General features: G+C 39.8%; 1 protein-coding gene across 3 annotated transcripts in view; it reads left to right on the forward strand.

Annotated features, from left to right (window-relative positions):
• Positions 1-24,230, forward strand: part of CADM1 (cell adhesion molecule 1) — a 330,596-nt gene that overhangs the window by 258,223 nt on the left and 48,143 nt on the right. For all 3 annotated transcript variants that reach the window (XM_061203807.1, XM_061203808.1, XM_061203809.1), the window contains exons 2-5: positions 8,488-8,634; positions 10,214-10,366; positions 17,265-17,402; positions 19,583-19,741. In XM_061203807.1, the coding sequence (XP_061059790.1) occupies positions 8,488-8,634; positions 10,214-10,366; positions 17,265-17,402; positions 19,583-19,741 (597 nt within the window). The remainder of the gene's footprint in view (positions 1-8,487; positions 8,635-10,213; positions 10,367-17,264; positions 17,403-19,582; positions 19,742-24,230) is intronic.

The following is a 24,230-nucleotide window of genomic DNA, read 5'->3' on the forward strand; positions in this document are numbered from 1 at the left end:
CTCTCACTATCGCGGCCTCTCTGGACAAGAGAATCTTGACATCGTTCTTTGCAATAACTTTTGTCCTGTTTTAAATCCTGAACTTTCCAATTTGTAAGGTGATGGTGGAATTATCAAAATCTATTCACTAGGTCGATTTTGTTAGCCTTAGATCCATCAAAACCTGGGTCTGGGAACTCTGAAGGCAAAATCTGGCCGTGCTCTTTCAGAGCTACCCCTTCTAGAAGGGATATTGCAAGACATGAGATTTGCAGAACTGGACCTTTGTGTAAGTTGGTGTGGCTGAACGCATTGTGGCATCACAGTGCTCACAATGTGAGCATCAGTATTCTTGGCTGTCCCTCCTTTGTGTGCATTTTCGAGTTAAAGGTGAAATTCCATCTTTAACCCCCTTGTGGTTGTCTGAACAGTGATTAATGAACTAGATGTGATTCCTTGCAGACCTTTCAAAGGGTGGATGACGGATGGAATTTCAGCCTTTTTTTTTTTTTTGAAACCAGGCCTTTTGCATCATACAGCTTTTAAAATCAATGTCCTTTTTTGAATGCCGAGAAAACAAAGGGAACTTCTCGGAAAACTGTATGCAGCTTGACACAATAGGCCTTAATTGGTGTCAAGGAGATGTTGGGATGAATGGGGAAATGCCCATTTAGCTGATAAGACTAAAAAGTGGAGCCTTGTTATGAGCTCTCATCTCAACATATTTAAACTATAGCAAAACTGAAACATATTTGCAATATAGATCATAATGACTCCAAAGGAGCCATTATACTCTATTATGTAATTACATAATCAAAGCATGCATAGTAATCAGCTTTTGGAATTCAATGCTAATCAAACATACCTATAGTATGTGTTTAAGCTAAAATAGAGAACGTTAATTTGCCATTAGTCAACTAAACAATGTGTATACAGAATATTCATGAATTGCTTAATGTGTGTCAGATGATATTTTTTTGTTTTGTATTCAGGGGAAATCAACAATTTTAATTGAAGAAAAAACCAGCACTGAGGGAAGATTACTCTTTAACTTGCCATTCAAAAATTTGCCTCACCTTTTACTGATTATAAAAGGAGATTAGATTAAATTCAATATTTTTTTTTTTCCTTCTATAAGTTCAAGTGATACAGCAGTAATTATATTACAGGAGATTCTTAGGAGATCCTGACCATCTCCATGCCATAGGATAAAGTGTTACGAATACTACACTTGAAACAAAGCTTTTAATAGATAAATAAATAAACAAACAAACCTTGAGCATATATTGCTTTTGTAATTAGAAGCAAATCAATAAATGTTATTTAGAAATAACCAAGAATAGAAATACCTTGATGAGCCATTAGGAGATGGGGCCTCATAAATGCCATGTGATCTGACTTACATATCTCCTCCCTGGGCCTCACTGTCTTTATCTATAAAATGAGAGAGTTGATCTGGAGGTTCCTTTTAGTTCTGTTGACCTTTGTTTCCACAAGGGTTCTATGAAGAAGAAGGTGACACAAAGGAAGTGTTTTGGTCCATGCCACACACTCTTACCCACTCAGTTATTTATTGAGTTGGTTTAGCTTATTTTAACTCTCAGCTTATGAACTGTATGATTTGCATTCATACTTATTTTGACCATTGAGTAGACAGTTTTTGGAGCAGACAGTCAACAAATGCGACTTTACTGTTTGGGACAGCAAAACATGGATGGGGATCAAAAAGGTTAAGAGTAGCTTTGTAAACAGCAGGCAGATTGAATGCTTTTGACTTTAAATAAATATTCTAGTATTCACAAAGGTTGAAGTATTGTCTCTCTTTGAAATAAAGAATTGTATTTATGTTGAAGAGGGCTCACCCTTGACCTTAATCCACGGTTGATAAACCCATCGTTTTCTGTTTCGGTTCTTTTTTTTTTGGCCGCGCCTCGCGGCACGTGGGACCTCCATTCCCCGACCAGGGATGGAATCTGAGTCCCCTGCAGTGGAAGCGTGGAGTCTTAACCACTGGACTGCCAGGGAAGCCCTGGACCCATCGTTTTCGACACAGGTTCTCACTGTCTTTTATTTGCACATTGGATGACTGAAAATGTTACTGTAATATTTAAAGGGGACTAAATTCTTTCATCAAAAGCTTTTGTGGCTTGAACTTCAAATCATTTATTTTCGAATTACTTTTACTGTAATTCTTATTAATTCAAATAGGTTTCTGATTTGATATAAAACTCTGTAAATGCAAGGAACAGTTTAATGAATTGAAAGATAAGCTTGAGTCTTTTAAAGGAAGTGTACGAAATATGCTGACAATAATTGCTTAGATAGAAATCAAATCTTAATGGCTTTGTTAATGATTTATAGTGAACACTGTTTACGTTGACTTGGAGGAACATGTGCAGTTAGAAAGATTTCTCCCTCTGGGTTTCAACAGAATCTTAATTTTTTTTTTCTTTTCCTGAAATGTACTCAATTCTAAGGCTAGCTCTCAGAAACGTTAGCAGGAATTGCAGTGCCTCTGTTGATGGTGGTTGTATTTGGGTTGGGGTAAGGGGTTTCTCTTTCAAGTTGGGCACGTAACTGATATGGTTGTAAAAATGGGATCCAACAGAAATGAGAATGGGGGAAAAGCCATTTGAAGCTTTAAGACACAGGGCTCACATACGACTAAGAAATAAGTGTTTCAAAAACATGCAAGTTTTTTGCCTCTTTAGAAAGTCTCAACTTAGATACCATTTGGAGGGGAAGAATTAATAACCCCAAAGCTTTAATTAGTGTAAAATTTTGATAACTCTGGTGGCTTTTTTAATGCCTACGTTAATCATTGGCAGGATGATTTTTTTTGTTGGTTTGGTTGGTTTTTTTTGGACAGCCTGTATTGTTGGTTGGACTTTTGCCTATTTTAGACAACCTGACTATGCTGATTTAATGTTAGGTTCAGTCTTCCACACAGCAGAGGATTTAAAAAAAGGTTCCCCTAATACGATTTTGCAACTGAAGGAGTAGAACAGGGGACCTTATTTGCTCTTTCTCTGGGCAAGCTGTCTTCCCAGTAAAGAGTCATTGGTGCTCCTCCGGAGTCAGGAAGAGTTTACATAGTTGCCATAGTATAAACCGAATTCTGTTCCAACTGTGACTTGCCCTTTTATTATAGACTTGACTGGAGAGACTTCCCCGGTGTAAATGAAGTGCTTTATTTATTAACAGACAGGCAGTGGGGGCCAGAGCTCTCCGTGCTGGCAAACGCTGGCCGTGCACTGGTAATAAAGGCATTCTCCAGGGGCAGTGTGCCGAGTGCTAAAAGAAGGAAGCAGTAGTAAACAAGGTGTTTTACATTCAGGACAGTCTCTCTCTCATCTTGAAGTGTGTAATTGTGTTCTGGGTAAATTATGGAAATAAAAAAAATCAGAAGTTGCTCATAGGGAAATCACCCTCTTTTTAAAAACAAGTAAATTTTCCAAGGCAGAGCCAGTAGAACCTTGGCAACAAATCTTGAGGTTGGCCGGTTAAAAAGTACAAACTGTATGGGCTGGAGAAGCTGATGTAACTGGGTTCAAACACCAGCTCGGCCACTTAGCTGAATTCCATTAGGCAGCTTATTTCAATTTCTCCGTGTCTCAGGTTCTTAATCTTTAAAGTGGGGACATTGAAAACTCCAGGAGTTTGAGGAGGAAAAGCGTGCGAAGCCACTAACACAACGCCTGGCGTCAGAGCAACATACGTTCCCTTCCCCAAGTCCCGGTGCCTGAGCTATTTCTCATTTCAGCTTCTTGCTCGAAGATTTGCCCCATCACCCGCTTCAGGCAGTTCTCTTGTTGGTCAAATAGATTCCAACCCGGGCTTAGTGTTCTGTGTAATGCATTTACATAGTGTTTATAACAAAATGAGGTTTCAGGAAAGAATCCTGGACCTTTGTGTAAGTTGGTGAGTTAAGTCAACTGATGATTGAATTAATGGAGGATTTCTGAGTCCACTGCATTCCCAGCCCCACTCCAGCCCTAACCAACTCAGCTGAAATGGTCTTTACTGATCATCAAAATAAATTTTATCTTTTTTTTTTTTTTTTTTTTTTTTTTTGCTTTAGGTAATATGCTTTTTCTTCCTTGTAATGAATGTCCTGGCAACTTCTAGAGTACTTTGGGACACCTGCTTGCGAGTGAATGGGCCTCTCTAATGCCAGAGTTTTATTTTTAGAATTTGTGGGGCAGATAGGGAAGTTATAGGGAATACAGTTGCTGGTATAAATTAAAAGCCAGTTTGATTCCGTCTCTTAAACCTCACCCACATATACCAATGAGCAGTCAAAGATGTCTATACGTGTCAGACGTTGTTCCACCCTTAAAATAAATTACCTTGTTGATAACAGCCTTATTTAATGGCTACAGTATATGGTACCTACTTGATTTCTTTTGCCCAGAACGTGTGCTATTTCTGCCCTGACGGTATATCTGCTGATTGAATTTTAGAAAATCGGAAGGGTTTTTTAAATGGATTATTTAAGAAAGGCACCAAAGTTACCTGTTTGTAGCCTTCTGCTACACATCAAATTGTGTTTTGTAACAACCTAATTGTCATGATATCTGTTTCACGGGGAAATTTATCAAGTGACAGTGCGCCCTTCTGTTTGGAAGAAATAGTTGAGGACGTGAGCAGAAATTATTTTTACATAAAGGCTTCAGGCGGTTAGGAGTACTGACATACATATCATATTTTCATCACTGTCATTCGCTTCCTTTGCCTCAAATAAATAGGTCATTATTATTCCATTGCAGCCATCTTATGACACTCCAAGTATGGAGCTCTGTGTAATATAACTACTGTCCAGCTGACCCATATAATTTATTGGTGCTGTTTACAGAGTGACATCCTTGGGCCACCACCATCAGTCAAGGCACTTTGATATCTTTCAGCACTTATAATTTTTTAGCATTTGTATCGTAACCATGTTAACATAGCTAGGAATTGTCATTTTCTGAGACACTGGATTTTAGGTTGGCCTTAGCAATTTCAAAAAATAATACAGTAATGATGATGATACCACCATGGATTTGCAGAGCCTGTTATGTGCCAGAGCACAGCAAGGGCAAACATTTGCAGATGGCAAAAGTTTTACCTGAATGATTTATTCAGGAATGACACATTAAAGGGATCTGGTCTTATATTATTTGATTATAAGTAATAAATAAGAATGTTTAGACTTTTTAAGAAACGTACAAACAAAAAAGTCCCTCTGGTTCTGTTTTATTACTTTCCTTGCTTTAAATACAAAATCACAGCCAACTCCTCTGCTCCTGTCTCCTTTGCAAATGTTTTATAGCCTTAATATGAATACAGACAGAATATACTAGGGTTCTGAGTAAAGACTAAAATTAGAGCGGATGGTTATTTCCACAGAAACTATTCTATTAGAGCTTAATTGAATTGCACTTGGCTTTAAGTCCCAGCATCTGCAAGATGGTAGTCAGGATCTATAAGGCCAAAGGGATTAAGGCCTTTCACTGGGTAGCCTTTCCATGTGTTCCTTTTATAAGCTGAAGATTCTTATTTGTGTTGCTAATAAACTTCCTTTAGGTAGAAGAAATCTCCTCCACAATCCGGTAGACTGGTTTGATAGTCTAATCTCCTCAAGGCAAGTCCCATGTTTTGAGACAGAATAGCTTTTGAATCATGCAGTTTAATGTTTCCTTACTAGATTGGGTTACCCTGAGGAAATAGGGTATTGTCCTTTCTGTACAGACCTCTGCCAGGGCCAGCAAAACCACCTTGAAAAGCTTGCTCAATTGGCAGGAATTCCCTTTCCCTTGTTTTAGTCTCAGATCTGGGAATAAACTGCTCCCCCCAGCTGGGTTCTGAATTCTGTGTTTGTCACGGTGACCCACTGAGGAAAAAATAAGCATGACTTCGTCTCCTCTGATCACTCTTCCTCTTTGTTATTATTCTCTAACACTCTTCAGCCCACTAAGCTTTCACTGCTGGATTTACCTTTTCACTTGCTACAAGCCCTGTGGGCCTCGTTCTCACACCCAGGTTACTTCCCTGGATCAGAGGTCTCAAGGTTGGGTTTCATTTTGCTCTGCTCCTCAAGGATCAAGAATTTTTGTTTATCTGTGGCTCTAATAATTTTTTCCTTATCCCTCTAGTCGCCTCTTTTCTAATCCTCTCCCGTAGGCTGGTCTATTTCTAGGTGGATTTGGCTTAAAGCCATCTTAGACGTCCCTTCTCGCACTTCCCCACTGTGTCCCGCCAAAAAAGGATCCTTCAGCAGAAATATGAGAGCAGGTGGAAATCCTCCATTTACTCAAATTGCGTCTCTATTTATGCGGTCTCATTTTTTTTTTTAGCATAGTACTTATCTTTGACCTTTGTTTCTTAATGTGACAGGTTTTTTTTAGAGAGTGAATAAGCCACCCTGAGTTGATATATAATTACACAGAGAGCTCCTTGAGAGCAGGGACTGTGAGCTTTCATTCTTGTATCCACACTAATCACAACATGTACAGTTGCTTAGTTGGGATTTGACATCTAGAGAAGTGATGGTGGTGATGATGATAACAGCTACCATTTATTCAGTTTTACGAAAGGTAGCCACAGTGCTAAATGCTTTACATTGATTATCTTTCTTTTTTTTTCCTTTAAATTTGTTTATTTATGTATTTATTTTTGGCTGCATTGGGTCTTCGTTGCTGCGCGCGAGCTTTCTCTAGTTGTGGTGAGCGGGGGCTACTCTTCGTTGTGGAACACGGGCTCTAGAGCGCAGGCTCAGTAGTTGTGGCGCATGGGCTTAGTTGCTCCGCGGCATGTGGGATCTTCCCGGATCAGGGTTCGAACTCGTGTCCCCTGCATTGGCAGGTGGATTCTTAACCACTGTGCCACCAGGGAAGTCCCTGATTATCTTTCTTAATCCTCCCAACAGCTCTGTGAGATAGCTTTTAATTACTATCCCCACTTTACAGACGAGACATTGTCTCGGGGACTTTAAATAGTTTGCCTAAAATCTTACAGCTAAAAAGCAATCTCTCTTGTCCCCTCCCTGATTGACCGTTGTATCTATTGCCTATATTATACTTTTTGTTCTGTAAGTGGGAATTAGGGATCAGTGTTCACCAACATTGCAGCTTCTTAGAGGCTAGGACAATGTCTTCTACTGCTAAATCCCCTGCTATGCCCGGTGCGGAATTGGACATTCAACAATTATTTCATCTTTTGCTTTTGAAGTCTCCTCTCCTCCTACCTGTGCTGTGGATCGTTTAGGACATTTATGAGGGGCCCTGGCTACTGTCACTTATCTTAGAAGTAACAAACTAGAGCAGATCTGGAGATAATCCAGATATCAGTGGATCTGAAAGCCTAGACTTTTTGACATGTTCTGTAAGAGATTTTCTAAATGGCTGGAAGGGGGTAGTCTGTAGAAGAGACGTGGTTCAGGACTGCCTGGAGCTTTGGGTGAGTCATGAAGATGTATTTCTGAGAACAGAGTAACAAAGTGAACTGTAAGCCTTCCCAGGATTTTACTGAGTTTCCAAAGGGTCACAGTCAGGTCCCCACCCCTACGCAATAAATAACGGAACTGCCTATACTTTGGGAATCTTGACAGCCACTAACAAGGTGAGATTGTTTACTGAGCCCTCCTACCTACTTCTATTAAGTGACCCCTTGAGTTTTCTGTGAGGTGACCAAATAGCTCAAGGGCATGTGAGCTGAGGTTGAGTACAGTCATTCCTTGGTATCCATGGGGGATTGGTTCCAGGACCCCCACGGACACCAAAAATCTCAGGAGGCTCAAGTCCCTTCTATAAAATGTATACTTTAAGTCATCTCTAGATTACTTATAATACCCAATGCAATGTAAATGTTATGTAAATAGTGGTAAAAACAATGTAAGCACTATGTAAATAGTTGCTGTCGTGCAAATTCAAGTTTTGCTTTGGGGAACATTCTGGAATTTTTTTTTTTTTTTTTTTTTTTTTTTTTTAGTATTTTCTATCTGTGGTTGGTTGAATCTGCAGATGCCGAACCCGCAGATAAGGAAGGATGATGTATACGTATTTCCCCTACTCCGTTTGTGGGAGCTGCTGTTCCTCATGACGGCCAATACTCTTACCTTTCCGTACCTCTCCAGCAAACTACTTGGCTAGTAAAAACATTGGAGGCTGGAGCGTGGACATCACAACTTCTGACAGCACGTTGATTCCAGGCTTAGTTGTATTTTGCCCCTAGATCTAGCTCAGCTTAATAGACTTGTTTTGTGGACTATGGAGAAAGGTGTGTGAGCCTTACCAAATGTGGCTACTCCTGTCTATTTTCTTTTTTGGCCGCGCAGCTTGTGGGATGTTAGTTCCCCGACCAGGGCGTGAACCCGCTCCCTTGGCAGTGAAAGCTCGGAGTCCTAACCACTGGACCGTCAGGGAATTCCCATCGTGTCTATTTTCTAATTCACTTCTTGTTTCTCATTTTAATTGATCCTATTAACCAAATTTTAATTGATGGAATTTTTTTCTCCTTTTTTTAAAGGTGATGGACAGAATTTGTTTACAAAAGATGTGACAGTGATCGAGGGAGAAGTTGCAACCATCAGCTGCCAGGTCAATAAAAGTGACGACTCTGTTATCCAACTACTGAATCCCAACAGACAGACCATTTATTTCAGGGACTTCCGGCGTAAGTGTCCATCTCTATAGCATTAGATGGCAACTTTTTTTCCTACATGTTATCTTGATAAAGAGATTGCCAAGGCCTCCTTTTTTTTCTTTTTTTTTCTTTTTAATTTAATGATAGATGCTTAAAGTTTAATCAGTTCTTCAGAGGGAAGAAGAGGCATGCAATCATAATCTTCCTACTTAATAGAAACCTTGAATGGTCCTTTTTTAAAAGTAAGACAGTCTTCCTTTGCAATAGGAATTGATTGTAGTAATTCAAGGTGAATTGCCGTTGAGTCCCAAATACCTAGCTGACACAAACAACTCAAATAGGGTAAAGCAAGGAAAATATAGCATTCTCAAAGGTAATCTGTTTGGTTTGAAGACTGAAGTTTCCTAGGCAATCTGTGCCTATAAAGACAAAACCAAATCTCCTGTCATCATAGCCTGTGGTAGATGGAGGTGCCCATGTGCTGAAATCCTTCCAAATGTAAGATCACAAAAGCCAGTAATCGAAACTTAATTGTATATCATAGCAATGGTTCAAATGGGTGTCAGGGTTTGGCAAGAGCAAGAATCAGGTCTTTTGAAAAACTGTGATTTGAGAGCATTGGTGCCTAACCAAAGCGGGTGTCAGGCATGTCGCCTCCTGCCCACTTGTCCCCATTCTCCCCAACACCTCAGAACATTCATGACCTGTGGAAAGAGTTATAAACCTAAGGAACATTAAGAGGACTATGGAGGGTAAAAGGAGAGAAGCCAGCTTCTCATTGTTAGAATGAATTTTTGTCATTAGTATGTACTGATCTAGCCTTTGCCAAATTAATATAAGGCTTTTAAAAGTGAATATTAGAAATCAATAAAAAGCCCACATACATTACTTTTGGGATGACTCTGACTTCCTACTTTATGCCTAATCAGTTTCATCCCCGTGGAGCTGAATGCAGTTAGAAAATGGGGTCAGGTCTAAGGCCCCTGTAGGCCCCAGGCCATGGACTTTTGGCAGTACCACCTCAAACCACATCAAACGCAAAGATGCATCAGAGTTAAATTGGATTGTTTTGCTATAAAGTTTTTTTTTTTAATGATTTTCATTTTGCTTTTGAAATTACTAATAATGCTTTTTTAAAATTTTCTCTCATAATATTAGAACCTCTATTTCTTTTAAGGCCTCAGATTTTTAGAGACAATTTAAAAGCCTGTAGGTTCTACTCCCTGAAATTTCAGTGCCAAAGGGGGCTCATTGCCTGTCCTTTCCTCCTGTCCTCATTCTGCCTGTCTCCGATAGAAGATCCGAAACAATTTATGAATAAGTGCTCAAAACTGACAGCAAGGGATATGCGTGTGTACACAGACACACACACCCATGTGTGTGAGTTTCCTTTTGGGGCGGGGATCTATATGTGTCTACAAGCAGTTATTGTAGAAGCCCTAACTAGGAACTCAAGAAGCACAAAGAAGTACCCACCAGGTGCAGAAAGACTTAATCCGTGTGTCTGCTCTGTAGCTGCCTTTCTAGTCACCTGCCTTTTGCCTCCCCTCGGGAAGGCAAATAGACTGTCGTCTTTCTCACAACGCTAACTCTGTGTTTTGTTTTCCAGCTTTGAAGGACAGCAGGTTCCAGCTGCTGAATTTTTCAAGCAGTGAACTCAAAGTGTCGTTGACAAATGTCTCAATTTCTGATGAAGGAAGATACTTCTGCCAGCTCTACACTGACCCCCCTCAGGAAAGTTACACCACCATCACTGTCCTGGGTAAGCAACGCACCAGGGCTTGTCCTGGGAAACGAGGGGGTGGCACTTACTGCCAGATGGCTTCCAGCAGCTAGGAAAAGGTTAAGGGTAAATTTTACTGTTTTAGAAAGACTCACCGCCCATCTTGCTGAATTTTAAAAATAGCCTATTTTACCAAACACTCTAAGGAATGGCAATCAGCAGGCTTTCTAGATTTCACCTGCTCTTGGGTTTCAACCCTCAAGCTTCAGAAGCAAAGATCAAGAGAATTTAGAGCCCTCGAATGAATCACTCACCACATGTAATGTCGTTGCTTCTAACTACCGGGACTTTTTTTTTCCGTTCTGTGCAGTAGAGGGGGAAACAGGCTACCACATCTGCACCCTGTGGCAGAGCTCTGATACGAAATCCACTTAATGCTTTTCCCTTCTGAGTTACATCTCGTTTAATACTGTTGATCTCCTTTTCTTCGGCTTGACTTATTGCCTCATTTATTGCTCCCACTCAAGATTATGCGGTAAAAATCATACCCCGTGAACACATACTTTGCCACAAATTGCAACCATTAGATGTAAAAGAATGAAGAGCTTCTAGGGAGAGAAGGCTGATAATAAGCAAGGACTGTGGATTGGCTGCTGGGTACACCTCTACCTCTAGCGGGTTAAGTATCTTCACGTACGATGGCTAGATTGCGACTTTCAGCAGAATCCCGGTAGCCAGGTTTCCACGTGTATGTTTTGATAGAGTCAGCAGATATTCCTGTGGTGAAGGTGGTCTGAACTAGTCACCTTTTAGACAAACATATACTCCAGTGCCTAACACCAGCCAACTTGGATTTTTGAAACTGAGTTTTCAAGGACCTACACTATAGCGTGAGGCAAGATCTCTGATTTACACCTTCGGAAAGATGACGAATCAAAGCCTATTTGAGGCGGCAGACTGCAGCTTTTCAGTGTAATGATATGAAGATTAAAGGGGAAAGATAAATATGAAGGATGTTTTTGCTTAGTGTGTGTGAACATATATGTATTTATGGGTGTATGTATTGATCTGCTGCCTCATTACTTTATTTAAACACAGCTGTAATAGGGAACATTTTTTTAATTCATTAAACTAAAACATATCCGTAATGCTTACATATATGTTATTGATAAGAGGAACACTGATTTTAGACAGTCAGGTTTCATATCTGGCCATGTTGCTTCTGCTGTGGTCTGTGTTTGGTGATGTGTACATGTTTATCTCTAATTGCGCCTTTGATCCCTATTAGATCTGCAGAAATAGTAAGTGTAGAAGGTTTGGCTGGGATGACCGTTTTGGAATTTGGCAGATGTACCGAAAGTTTTCTGGAGAAATCTTTGAAACACTGTTTGCTTGTTGGAGTAAGTCATCAGCTGCATAAACTTCAAATAGGCCATCTTCCCACTGACCCACCGTTGTTTATGGTGTGTCCATGAAAGTGACGGCAATTAGATGGAATATACTTAACGGCATTTTGCATTTTCAGAATGTTTCGCTACATATACCTTTAAGTATGAATGTCTTTATTTCAAAGAAAGAGATGATAATGATAGAGGTTAGCCATCTTGCCCAGGTTACAAAGCACATGGTGAGAATCAAGAATCTTAGACTTCGAAACAGACCTTACTCTTCTGCCTCAGAACCTCTGGGTCTTCTAGTCTAGGTTGTTTTCAACAAAATTCTGAAGGCTGCTGTTTCAAGATTTTCTCCCTGAAGGTGCACCTCTTTTGTTTGCAGGAGTGTATCTGGTCTTTGACAAGCAGTTACTGCCTGTCAGTTTTCAGTGTTTGGTACATTTGTTTTCAGACCCACTAGACTGGGCCAGTTGGACTGAATACACCCAACACTAGGCTTTTGAGAAGCATTATGCCTGTAATCCTTTTGGAGGTCTGATTATTCTAGAAATAATAGGTTCCTTGCTTGTATTGTATAGAAACATTAACTTAAATATACTTGAAAGTAATACGGGTAGATGCTCTTTTTGCAGATATTATGCATTCATTTAATATTCCTTCCACTGAATTTATTCTAGGATTCCTTGACGGAGTCAAATTGTTGTCATCAGTGCTTGAGTCTTTCATATTCCAAAATCTGACAATTTCCACTGATACTCCTATATTCAAAGCTTCCCCCTAAGGTGTAGAGTTTTCAGGTATTATAATGAATGAAGAATGATCCGTTAGCGTCGTCTTCGTTTCTGTCTGTGGTCCTCTGAAAAGGACCCCATATGTACTTACACAGCTGTCAAACTTCCTGATCGGATGAAGATGCTCATTTTAGTGCATGCATCTTTATTAGTTGTTTGAAGCATTCAGCAAAAATTTCAGCATAATTATAAGACATAGAGATGGGTATTTGTTAGTTACTATTATGTTTATTATCTTATCCGTGTAAAAACTGAAAACTCCCCTATGATATTTTGCGTGCATTTGGGTGCCTTTTAGGATATTCATTCACTCCTTCCACTTGTGATGAGTTTGTTTCTTTCTCCAGATCATACTGCTGTTCATGAGAGGAGATGAGTGAGAGAGAGAATAGGCTGCTTTAACATTAGTATAGTTACTGATAATAGTAGCTAATATTATTACAGTCCTGTCCCTCTAAGATTAGTGTTCACTCTTAAGATTCCAGGAGCAGGAGAACCTAATTATTTTAAAGGGTCTTAGAGTGAGATTCCACATACCCATCAGCTTTAAGTCTCCTCTTTCGTTGTAATTAACGTGACTCATCTTGATATTGCTGATTTTTTTTTATGTTGTAGGCGTAATGTTTATAATTAGCACTCTTGTAGATGTGAGGTTAGCTAAGAAGAACGTCAACATTTCTTTGCTATTTTCTACTATTTCCCTCTACGTGACTTTTATCCAGGTTTCCATCTCTATGCACCTCCTTAGGTATATCTTTGGTTATTTTCATTAATGGCTGCAGGCAGTTTTCACTAAATGTGTATGTTTCGTGGACCATGTATAAGTGTATTCTCTGGTTAGTAGCAGTTCTAATTCATTTTTTTCTTATAAATGGATTTTGATACCTTACTAACCGCTTTCGTATTTGAGTAGACATTATGAAGTTAAAGGGAAAAACGGGAGAATGAATAGACCAAAATAAACTTTAAGATTTTCTTGTCCTACCCCCTTTTTTTTCAGAAAGATAGACTTAAATCACTTCATTTATATTTTCTGTAGCTTTCTTGCTTTAAAAAAAAATCTGAGAGAGGTTAACTTTATAACTTATATCAGTGAACCATTATGACTCACATTTTATTTTATATTTGTAAACCAAACAACTCCTACTACATTTGACTCTTTTTTCTTCTAAACTTCGTAAAGATCAGTAATACTGGTCACAATCTTGAGAAAACTGTTTACGGACTTGGAAAAAGTCATTCAGCCATTTCTCAGGATGTTCTCAACAATAAACAAGTCCTTTATTTTTCTACACTGGTCATATTTTCCAACACTTTTGAAGTTTTCCACATGTCTACCTTGGCTGTCAAGTTACAGGTGATGTCAGCTCTCCAGGAGGAGCTAGCATTAGTACAGGAATCACTAGGAAGGATTAGGGAAGTGTAGATTATATCTGCTGCAGTAGAGGAGGTATTAACATGGATAAAACCAAGCAACAGGGGCTTCCCTGGTGGCGCAGTGGTTGAGAGTCTGCCTGCCAGTGCAGGGTATGCGGGTTCGCACCCTGGTCTGGGAGGATCCCATAGGCCGTGGAGCGACTGGGTCCGTGAGCCACAACTACTGAGCCTGCACGTCTGGAGCCTGTGCCCCTCAACAAGAGAGGCCGCGACGGTGAAAGGCCCGCGCACCGCGATGAAGAGTGGCCCTGCTTGCCGCAACTAGAGAAAGCCCTCGCACAGAAATGAAGACCCAACACAGCCAAAAATAAATAAATTTAAAAAATGCTGGCTTAACTCCTAGAGAGTTTCATTATAAAAAAAACAAAAAAACAAAAAACCAAGCAACAGGTAATCTAGATAAGGACCTATTTGCTGCCATTCACACTCTCAACCCCCAAACAAAATCTAAGAGACATTGGTAAATTTTCCTCTGGCCTAATTTATACATACCACTTGCCATTTCCTTGCTTTGAACTAGCAGACATTATTGATAATGTGAAAAGAACATGCCATCCTCCTTATGACCTTCTCCATCTGATGGAGAGAATTAAGTACTTCCTCTACTAAGAAATACCACTGAAGGTGAATTGCTAGTGGAGGTTAGAAGAAGCCTGTGAGGAGGAGAGAGAGCTCTCCAGTATCTTCAGACTCAACACGAAAAAGGAGAGGATGAAGGAAAGATACCCAGGAACACGCAGAAAACTAATATCTGACAAAGACTATGTTTGAGCCTTAATGCCATCAAGACCTGACAATTGATATCTGCTGGAACCGTTTAACAACTCCTGGATCTGTTCCCATCAGGAAGATTCCCAGGTTACCACAGAATGACCATCAAAGTGTTTCTCCCAAAGTTATCCATGCATACTGAAATCTGCTCTATCCCATCCTGTAGTATTTTCCAAGGAAGAGAGCTTTGTGTATTACACAATACCTTTAGCTATTTGCCCTCTTTGTCTCATCCGAAGAGAACCCCTTCTGTGGGTATCCCATACTCAATTTGAGTTTCCTTAAACTGAGTAGTATCCCATCAATTACATTACTCAATTACATTTCTCATTGAAAATCATTGCACATGTCAATATCAGAAATTATTTTCATCAATCCATTTTTATTTCTGCCTGGACCTTGAAAAGAATTAATACTGTTTGACTTTCAGCCCTACATTTGTTGGGAGGACATTCCTAGCTCTTTTACTCCTTAGTTATTCCCTTTTTATCTAAGCCTCTTCTTCTGTTCCTCATAGCTCACCAAGATCTTATGTTCTTTAGGCTTGGACAATCTTTTCCTCTGACATTTACTCTAACAAAGCATTTTTTTCAGTATTCCTATTACACGGCACGCAGAAATTTAGTGGTATTTGTGGGACGTAAACATCTGGTCTCTCTGTGTACTCCATATCAGCTATCTAGATACGTGTAATGAAAATCTTTAACCTACGTGATTGTCATCTAGGAAGGATAAACTGCGTTGAGGAAATAGCTAGCCAAAGTCATCCCATTTACTCTTTTTTTTTTTTTTTTTTTTTTTAAACATCTTTATTGAAGTATAATTGCTTTACAATGGTGTGCTAGCTTCTGCTTTACAACAAAGTGAATCAGTTACACATATACATATGTTGCCATATCTCTTCCCTCTTGCATCTCCCTCCCTCCCACCCTCCCTATCCCACCCCTCTAGGCCATTTACTCTTATACCTGCCTTTCTGTCTCTTAAAATGTTGGCAGATGTGCAACTCCAAACTGGATGTTAGACTATCTCTCTTTATGCTTATTTTTTCTTAAAAGGTAAACTAGGGTCGTTCTTCGCCACGTTTAACTGCTCATTGGGGCCACATCGCTTTATCAACAGGTCCAGTTGAGCAGCTGTGTTAGCTTCCGGTTATACAGGGAACAAAGAAGAGGCCTGCTTCTGCTCTAATAGTTACACTCTGCCTACCAACTCTCTTGCTGAGAATCATAAACAACAGATCATTTTGCTTTTCCTTTTCCATATAGAAATTTTCAACTGCTTCAGTTCAGTGTAAAAGTCTTCCTGTGGGTAGAATTTTCACATTGGACTAGAACAGTTGGAAATCTCAAATACATGGTTTAATCCCATAATTTATTGAAGCAGTATCAGAGATTTATTATTCAACTTGATCATCAGGATGGCATGTTTATACATATTTAATTTCTTGTTTCTCTTCTGAGTCGAGAAACTTATTAATCATAAGTCTTAGAATCGTCCTTGCTTATTCATGGTGGTCAGGACATATATTCTTAGATTCAGTCTGCTGAATTCAGTATTCTTACTGATTTTTATTTCAAGAAGCTCAGTCTTGACATACAGTTGCACTTACATGAAGTTTCATTGTCAACTCAGTTTCCGAAAAGATAACGTGCTTTCTTTATCAACCACCATCATTACTCTTTATTTGATATTCAGCATTTTAGCCCCCAAATATTTTATTCTAATCATTTTATTACATATATGTTTAATATGCTTAGAGAAGAGTGGTTTTAATTCTGAGATAGAAATCTAGCCTACAAACACTCAATAGTCTTTTTCACCTTTGGTTTCCAAAATTTGTAGCTTTAGATTTCAGAATATAGAAAATCATTACAAATTAACTGGCATTTCCTATATTACTACATCTTCATAGCTAAAGGATTTTATTACTACGCCATCCATCAGAGGTCAAGATCATATTCTAGATCTCTATAAGTAATTTGAATTAAATGGAAGTGGCTCTGAGGCACAGTTTTTCTGTGTATGTTTATGGGGAGTGATTCTTTTACGGGACTCCATGTTTTTGATCTTTGCTGGTTGACTTTGGAATCTTTCATATGAAGATTGAAATCCAAGGGTTGAGTTTAAGGAGAAATATTCCTTTCAGAGACTTCCAGATAAGGAGGATAATGTCAATAGTGTGTACTCCTCTTGCTTTTATATCTGCTTTCTGGTCAATTTTCTAATGACCGATTGATAGCAAATCTAGTATCTATATTTTTATAACTTGGTCACTGATAACTTAGGAGTGGAAGACTGGTCATTTTATCAGATAACTTTAGGACAGATTCTAAAGTAAGGGATTTTACATAACTCACTTTATTTGATAATGACTTTGTCTTTCTTCTGTTTCCTCCAGTGGCAGTTTGTTTTAAATTCCCATCAGGAATGTCTATTATCTATCTCCTTTTTTTGAGAGCAATGGTCCTAGTTTCTAGTGAATAGAAAAATATGCCCAGAAATAGATTCTGTGTTTAAAAAGCACACATGTTTAATTTGTAGTCCCACCACGTAATCTGATGATCGATATCCAGAAAGACACTGCAGTGGAAGGTGAGGAGATTGAAGTCAACTGCACTGCCATGGCCAGCAAACCAGCCACGACCATCAGGTGGTTCAAAGGGAACAAGGAGCTCAAAGGTAAGATGCGAATTGCCTGGTACTGAGGTAGCCAGTCCACACTCGATCCCAGCAGGAGTACACCTTTGTGGACGTTAAAGACAAATGCAAAACACACCCCTGAACAAAAATGCTCATTTATATTGGGTTGGCCCAAAAGTCCGTTCTGTTATAAGCAAAAATGAAAGACACATTTTTCATTTTCACCAAGAACTTTATCAAACAACGTATTTCTTAACAGAACAGACTTTTTAGCCAACCTAACATATGGTTTGCAATCAGTTACTAAGTGTGTCTGAGCCCAAGGCGTAACGGCATTTTACTGTTCTAATTCATATCTTCATTCTGTCGTTTGAGGGTTCATGGTGATATGTGCTGCTAGATGTTTACTCAGAGGCTCAGAGAGAACCAGACCTGTAAACTAGAACTCGCTAGACCAGTTAGAATCACTGAAGTATCCCCTGAGCTCAGGCTGGTCCATGTCTGTACCCTTAGTTCTCCTTGCTTTTACCCTGTGACCCAGGGTGGGTCAGGACCCCAGATTCTTGTGTTACACATTGAAAAAAATGTATAGCAGTCCTGGCCATGGTGAATACCAGGTCATTCTAACATCTATTGGACTATCGGTTGTTTTGACAACGTGCTTTCCTGCAAGGGTGCTTGTGCTTCTAAGCAGCTGAAAATCTATCTTCATAGCGAACTTGCAGGCACCACCCTTCTTGAGAAATCTGTGATTCAGTTGCCCGTGTCAGCAGCCTATTCTTCTGCAACGTTTCTGACTTTGTGCTGGCAGCACAGGCAACTTTTTTAACCCTGCTCCTATTGTCTCTCCCTCAGTACCGGGCCATCCAGATTTGATTCCTGGATCCTCGGACACCTGCCCTCTTAGCCACTGCATCGGCTGAAGGATACAGCCTAGCCCCTATTTTTGACTCTCTTTTTGCCAGTTATCCTAAGTTCCTCATGCATGTCTGCATTCCGATTCCTTTCTTTGCAAAAGGTTGCCTTGCAAGTAGTACCCAGGACAGAGGACTCAGGGCCTGAACTCCTCTGATCATTTGACAGAAATGCTTGCTGTGTGCCTCAGTTTCCTCTAAAATGGGGATATTAATATTTACATACCTTGTGTGATTCTTATGAAGATGAAGTGAGTGAATATTTGTAAAGCATGGGGCTAGTGTCTGGGCCAAGGTAAGTGCTCTGTATGTGCTTGTTAAATAAATAAATAGTTCCAGGAAGAAAAGAAAGTCCTTTTAGAAAGAGGATATAAAAATCTATATCTAGAAACAGAAAAATCTATATATAATGGCTTAAGTTTCAAAAAGCTTGCTCTGTTTTAATCTCCTATTTCCTAGGTATGGTTTTGGAAGGAAGGAGTTTCTCATTTCCCCTCTGCTTTTCTGTCTAAGTGAATTGAGCCATTAAATGTGTACCAATAAGTACAAAACATTAAAAGAAAGTTAATGGTGCGCCATGTCCCAGGGAGTGCTGAGTTCAGGAAAGGGGCCTCCTTGGCCTATTCATCCCATCCGGAAGCCTCCTCCCCCCTTTTCTGGGTGTTCTTGGACGTGGCTCCCTTCTGGCCTGAAGCCTATATCTTACTTTTCTCTACCCACCGCCACTGCATTTTTTTGTGTTCTTCCAAAAGTCTCCGAGTTTAAACATTTCAATTACAATTTCATTTCATTGTAGTTGCTTTCCCTGTTAATGGTTGCTGATGGGGGTGGGCAAAGGGGGTTGTTTATATCTTTACTCCTGATTGAATTACTTAAGGGATTTGGATGATGTCCTGGAATTTTTAAACCGCATGACAGCCTAGTAGATGTGTTAAGTTCAGATGGTTGTAGGGGGAAAAAAGCACTTCTCTTTTCTTCCTCCCTGATGCCTTGAGCAGTCAAATGTCAAAATGGGTCAACTTTCAGCTGCTTTTTTTGTGGGAAAATTTAAGACAGAAGAAACATATATTTAAATAAAAATAATAAATAGTATGTGGAGTTGATTTTATCTTAAATACTATCCTGCAAGGCTGAAAAGTAGGAAATTATCATTTTATCAGTTATCTACCCCCAGATTACCCTTATCTGGAGTGACTTCCATTATGTTTATTAAAATAGTAATGTTGGGGCAGAGGGAGGGAGGGGAGGATATTTAAGAAAAGAGGGAAATTCACTCAACTCTGGTTTCTTGGTATGTCCCTCCAGGCAAATCGGAGGTGGAGGAGTGGTCAGACATGTACACTGTGACCAGTCAGCTGATGCTGAAGGTGCACAAGGAGGATGACGGGGTCCCGGTGATCTGTCAGGTGGAGCATCCTGCCGTCACTGGAAACTTGCAGACCCAGCGGTATCTGGAAGTACAGTGTGAGTACCTGTCTTAGCCCTTTCTGGCTGCTGTGACAAACTACCACAGGCTTATAAACCACAGAAATCTACTGCTCATGGTTCTGGAGGCTGGGAAGTCCAAGGTCAGGGTACCAGCATGGTCAAGTTCCAGTGAGTTCCCTCTTCCTGGTTCATGGCTGACGCCTTCTCACTGTGTCCTTACATGGTGGAAGGGGCTAGAGATCTCTCTGCAGCCTCTTTTATAAGGGCACGAATCCCAGTCATGAGGGTTTCACCCTCCTGACCTAATCACCTCCCAAAGGCCCCACCTCCTAATGCCATCACATTGGGGATCAGCATTTCAACGTATAAGTTTTGTGGGGGGGGGGGGACACAAACACTCAAACCATAGCATTACCCAAGTATTTTATCCTGAGGGTATAGAGTAGCAGTTTTTTAAAAATACTTCAGAAGCCACTTATTGAATACATATGTTTTTATATAGTTTAGGTAGAATTTTTATCTTGTTGTCTTGGTAGAAAAATAATCAAAGGATTATTTTACTGAAACACTGCCATACTATAGAGTGCCAATGAGGATTTTGAAAATACTACGTTCAACCCAAATGTAAAACTTGAAAATGATTCCATCTGCTCTAGCGCGTGACTTAATTAATTAAATTTTGTGAATATTGACCGTAATCATTTCTATGCCAACTTCAAAATCTAGGGTAATTCCAGACGCCCCCCGCCCCTGGCTTTATTAACCCCATCATAAGTGCTGAATTTTTTTATAGAAGGGATTTTATTCCCACTGAACATCAACATCTTGTTTTAGATTGCAAGTTCTCTTCTATTTTAGCTTAAATGATAGCGATGAGTTTAAAAGTGGAACTCTTAGGGATGAGTGCCGCGGTCTTGATGGCTTCATCAGTAAAAGCTGGATCATGGTGAGTGAGGTTTCTCCTCACTGTGCCCTATGGACTAAAGATGCTCTCCTCATCTTCTCCTCTGGGCTCTCCTACTTGTGGAAAAAAAATCTGTTTTCTGCACAAAATTATCCTTGCACCAAAGTTGTGGCTGAGTAGCCAGCTTCTCACTTTTTATCAAAAGACTTCTGTAACTTGACCTCTGCAAAATTCCAGGTGGCATTTGAGTGTGCCTAGTGAAAATGTTGCAAGAGTTTGACTGGATGTCAGTGATTGGGCATCAGATAAAGGAAAAGCATTACTCTCTATGAATTATTCTATTAATTTTCTAGGGCTGCCATAGCAGATTACCACAAATTTAATGGCTTAATAAACAACAGACATTTATTTTCTCACAGTTCTAGGGGACAGAAGTCTGAAATCAAGGTGTCGACAGGGCCAAATTCCCTCCGAAGGCTCTAGGGAGAGGATCCTTCCTTGCCTTTTCTGGCTTCTGGTGGCTCCAGGTGTTCCTTGGCTTGTGGCCACATCACTCCACTCTCTGTCTCCATCTTGACCTGGCCTTCTTCTCTTCTCTGTGTGTCTCTTATAAGGACACTTGTCATTGGACTTAGGGCCCACCCGGGTAACCCAGAATGGTCTCAATTCAATATCCTTAACTTAATTACATCTGCAAAGAATCCTTTTCCAAATAAGGCCACAGTCACAGGTTCCAGAGGTTAGGAATTAGGTATGTATTTGGTGGTGGCAGGGGTGGGCATCATTAATCCCCCTATGATTTGTATCACCTGCTTAGGTTGCCTGAGCAAAACAGGGGATGGAGAAAGTTATAAAAAGTTGCTTCTACGAGGCCATCCCATTCCACTTTGTGAGCTTGGCTCAATTTAACATTACATAATGCCAGTTTTTCTTGTTAATTCATTTCATCTACTTCATTTTGTGGCTTCATTATGGGCATCATGCTTATAATTTTCGTATCACTAAAACTATTGTGGTGTAATGTCCCTATAATGGGAAAACAGAAAAGATTAGATATTATCTAAATTGGTAGATAGTAGATTTCTTGTGACTTTGTTAATATGTAATTCATTTAAGCAAACTTAATACCCATTAACTTTCCTTGTAGGGGCCCATTAGCTTTAATAATACATTAGCTCCTTTGTGAGACCTGAGTAGCTGTTCCCCCAGTTCCCACCCCTAAACTCTTAGTTTCCCAGAGTATCTTCTAAATAGAATATAGCCCCACCCACCTACAAAATTATACTCATTTCCAAATGCAAAATATTTCAAGCACTACACCTCCTACCCCTTGGAAGACTTGCCAATGATCTTTATAAAGCCTTTTCTTTTGAAGATTCAAGTGAGATTTGTCCTTCTAAGAAAAGGAATAAAGCTGCATATCTGAATCCATTTGACTTCAATCTTACAAAGTACTGCTGGCCCTTAACTGCCCGAAAGTGACTTTAATGCCTTCCCCAAATTGAAGGCACATCCCTGGGTCATTTTTAACTTTAACATGGCACCTTTTTATGGGAGACTCTGTTCTTTTACCCAACGTAAGCCACACAAACATTTTATCCTTTGATATTCCATTTCTTGCAATGTGTATAAGGAAAAATGTCTTTTTGCATAAAAGAAGGTTAAGAATTACAAAGCATTGTCTTAATCTGAATGGAGTTTAGAGTCTGATCTGGCATCTTAATACGGTGCTTCATGCTCAAGAAAGTCACATGACAGTTCACAACCCTCCCTCTCTAGAACACTACTGAAAAATTTGCAGTCAGCCAGGAATTCCTTACGTAGCATCTTCAGACACATTGGAATTCTCTACTTCATTACCTACCAGCTTTACTCTCCTTGAACACCAGCAGCTATGGACAACAAAAAGCCTCATGCCTCAGGTGCTCAAGGCACTCAGTCATTGGGCGCTAGAACTTTCTCAGACCTTGGCCAGTGGTGTTGGGGATTCAGCTCCATTCCTCCCATAGGAGGCCCCTCTCTGCAGACAAGGCACACCATGTCTCTCTCTTTTTTTTTTGAAGTATAGTTGATTTACAGTGTTGTGCCAGTCTCTGCTGTACAGCAAAGTGACTCGGTTATACACATATTTACATTCTTGATGGCCATGAAAAAAGAAGAGATACTTGAATGCATGAGATTCAGTAGCCAGTCTGCATGGATGGTGAATTATTTTGGATACTCTGTGAGGAGTAACATTAGACCTTTTTTTTTTTTTTAAGTTTTATTTATTTATTTATTTATTTATTTATTTATTTATTTATTTATGGCTGTGTTGGGTCTTCGTTTCTGTGCGAGGGCTTTCTCTAGTTGCGGCAAGTGGGGGCCATTCTTCATCGCGGTGCACGGGCCTCTCACTATCATGGCCTCTCTTGTTGCGGAGCACAGGCTCCAGACACGCAGGCTCAGTAATTGTGGCTCACGGGCCCAGTTGCTCCATGGCATGTGGGATCTTCCCAGACCAGGGCTCGAACCCGTGTCCCCTGCATTGGCAGGCAGATTCTCAACCACTGCACCACCAGGGAGGCCCAAGACCATTATTTTTTAATTGGCCCAAACTCTGGACTCAGCAGTTCTTAAACTTTTGGGGATCGTTGACCCCTTTAAAAATCCTTTGACAGCTATAGAGCTGGAAATGATGACATTCACCACATTTTACTTCCAGTATAAGGAGTGTATTTACAGTTTTCCTAATTTTAGGTATTCAAGGGCCACTTTCACAAGTTTTACCAAATCCACAGGTCATCTGTATTCGTATCACATTTAGAATTTTTAAGCCATTTTATTGCTTTAACCTAACCAAGACCTGTGTAAAAACACCTGTAAAATTATGAGTTTTATTTGCTATGTATATTCTATCTAGTAAACTTGAAGATAAATATACAACTATTATTTTTTAATGTCCTTTCCTTTGCCACCTAAAAAGATTTCTTATACTATCAGTGATAAACATTAGTTTATCACCAGGACATCCTGAGCTGGTCCATGGACCTCAGATTAAGAATTACTCTACTCTGGGGAAATGAGACTACCTTCGAGGCAAATCTAACCTGATAGGATTGGTGTTAAGTATACTCAGTTCAACCTTGGCCCATTTTGCTACATGAAGTTTTTTGGAAACCTCTCTCTACCTCATCTAAGATGGATGGATATTAATCAGGATAAGAACAGAGTAAAATGACAGATAATGGATTTGAATGCTGTATAAATTATGTCCTTTTAGAAGACACTATTTTTTAAAAAAGAAATGAAAACCTACGTTGTATGCCACTAAATGTCTTACTTTAAAAATGACAGGAGCAAGGAGGAGGGATAAAATGAAGGGAAGGGTTGCACACTCCCCTTGACACAGAGAGCCACCATATTGTCTAGAAGACAAGGCTTGAGCTCCGACTTGGAATCCCTTTTGTGGTGTGGATTTAAGTCCTAATTAATTGAACACAGAATTTTGCAGCGTTTGTTTGTTAAGACACTTGTATGTGGTACCAGCAGAAATTGTGGTGCCCAATTATGTGAAAAATGAGCCAGATGTGTATGCTGTCATACTTTAAATAATCCTTAAGTTTTTGGTGATTACAGATA

This window comes from Eubalaena glacialis, chromosome 10 (genome assembly GCF_028564815.1).
Source record: "Eubalaena glacialis isolate mEubGla1 chromosome 10, mEubGla1.1.hap2.+ XY, whole genome shotgun sequence".
Classification (NCBI taxonomy): domain Eukaryota; kingdom Metazoa; phylum Chordata; class Mammalia; order Artiodactyla; family Balaenidae; genus Eubalaena; species Eubalaena glacialis.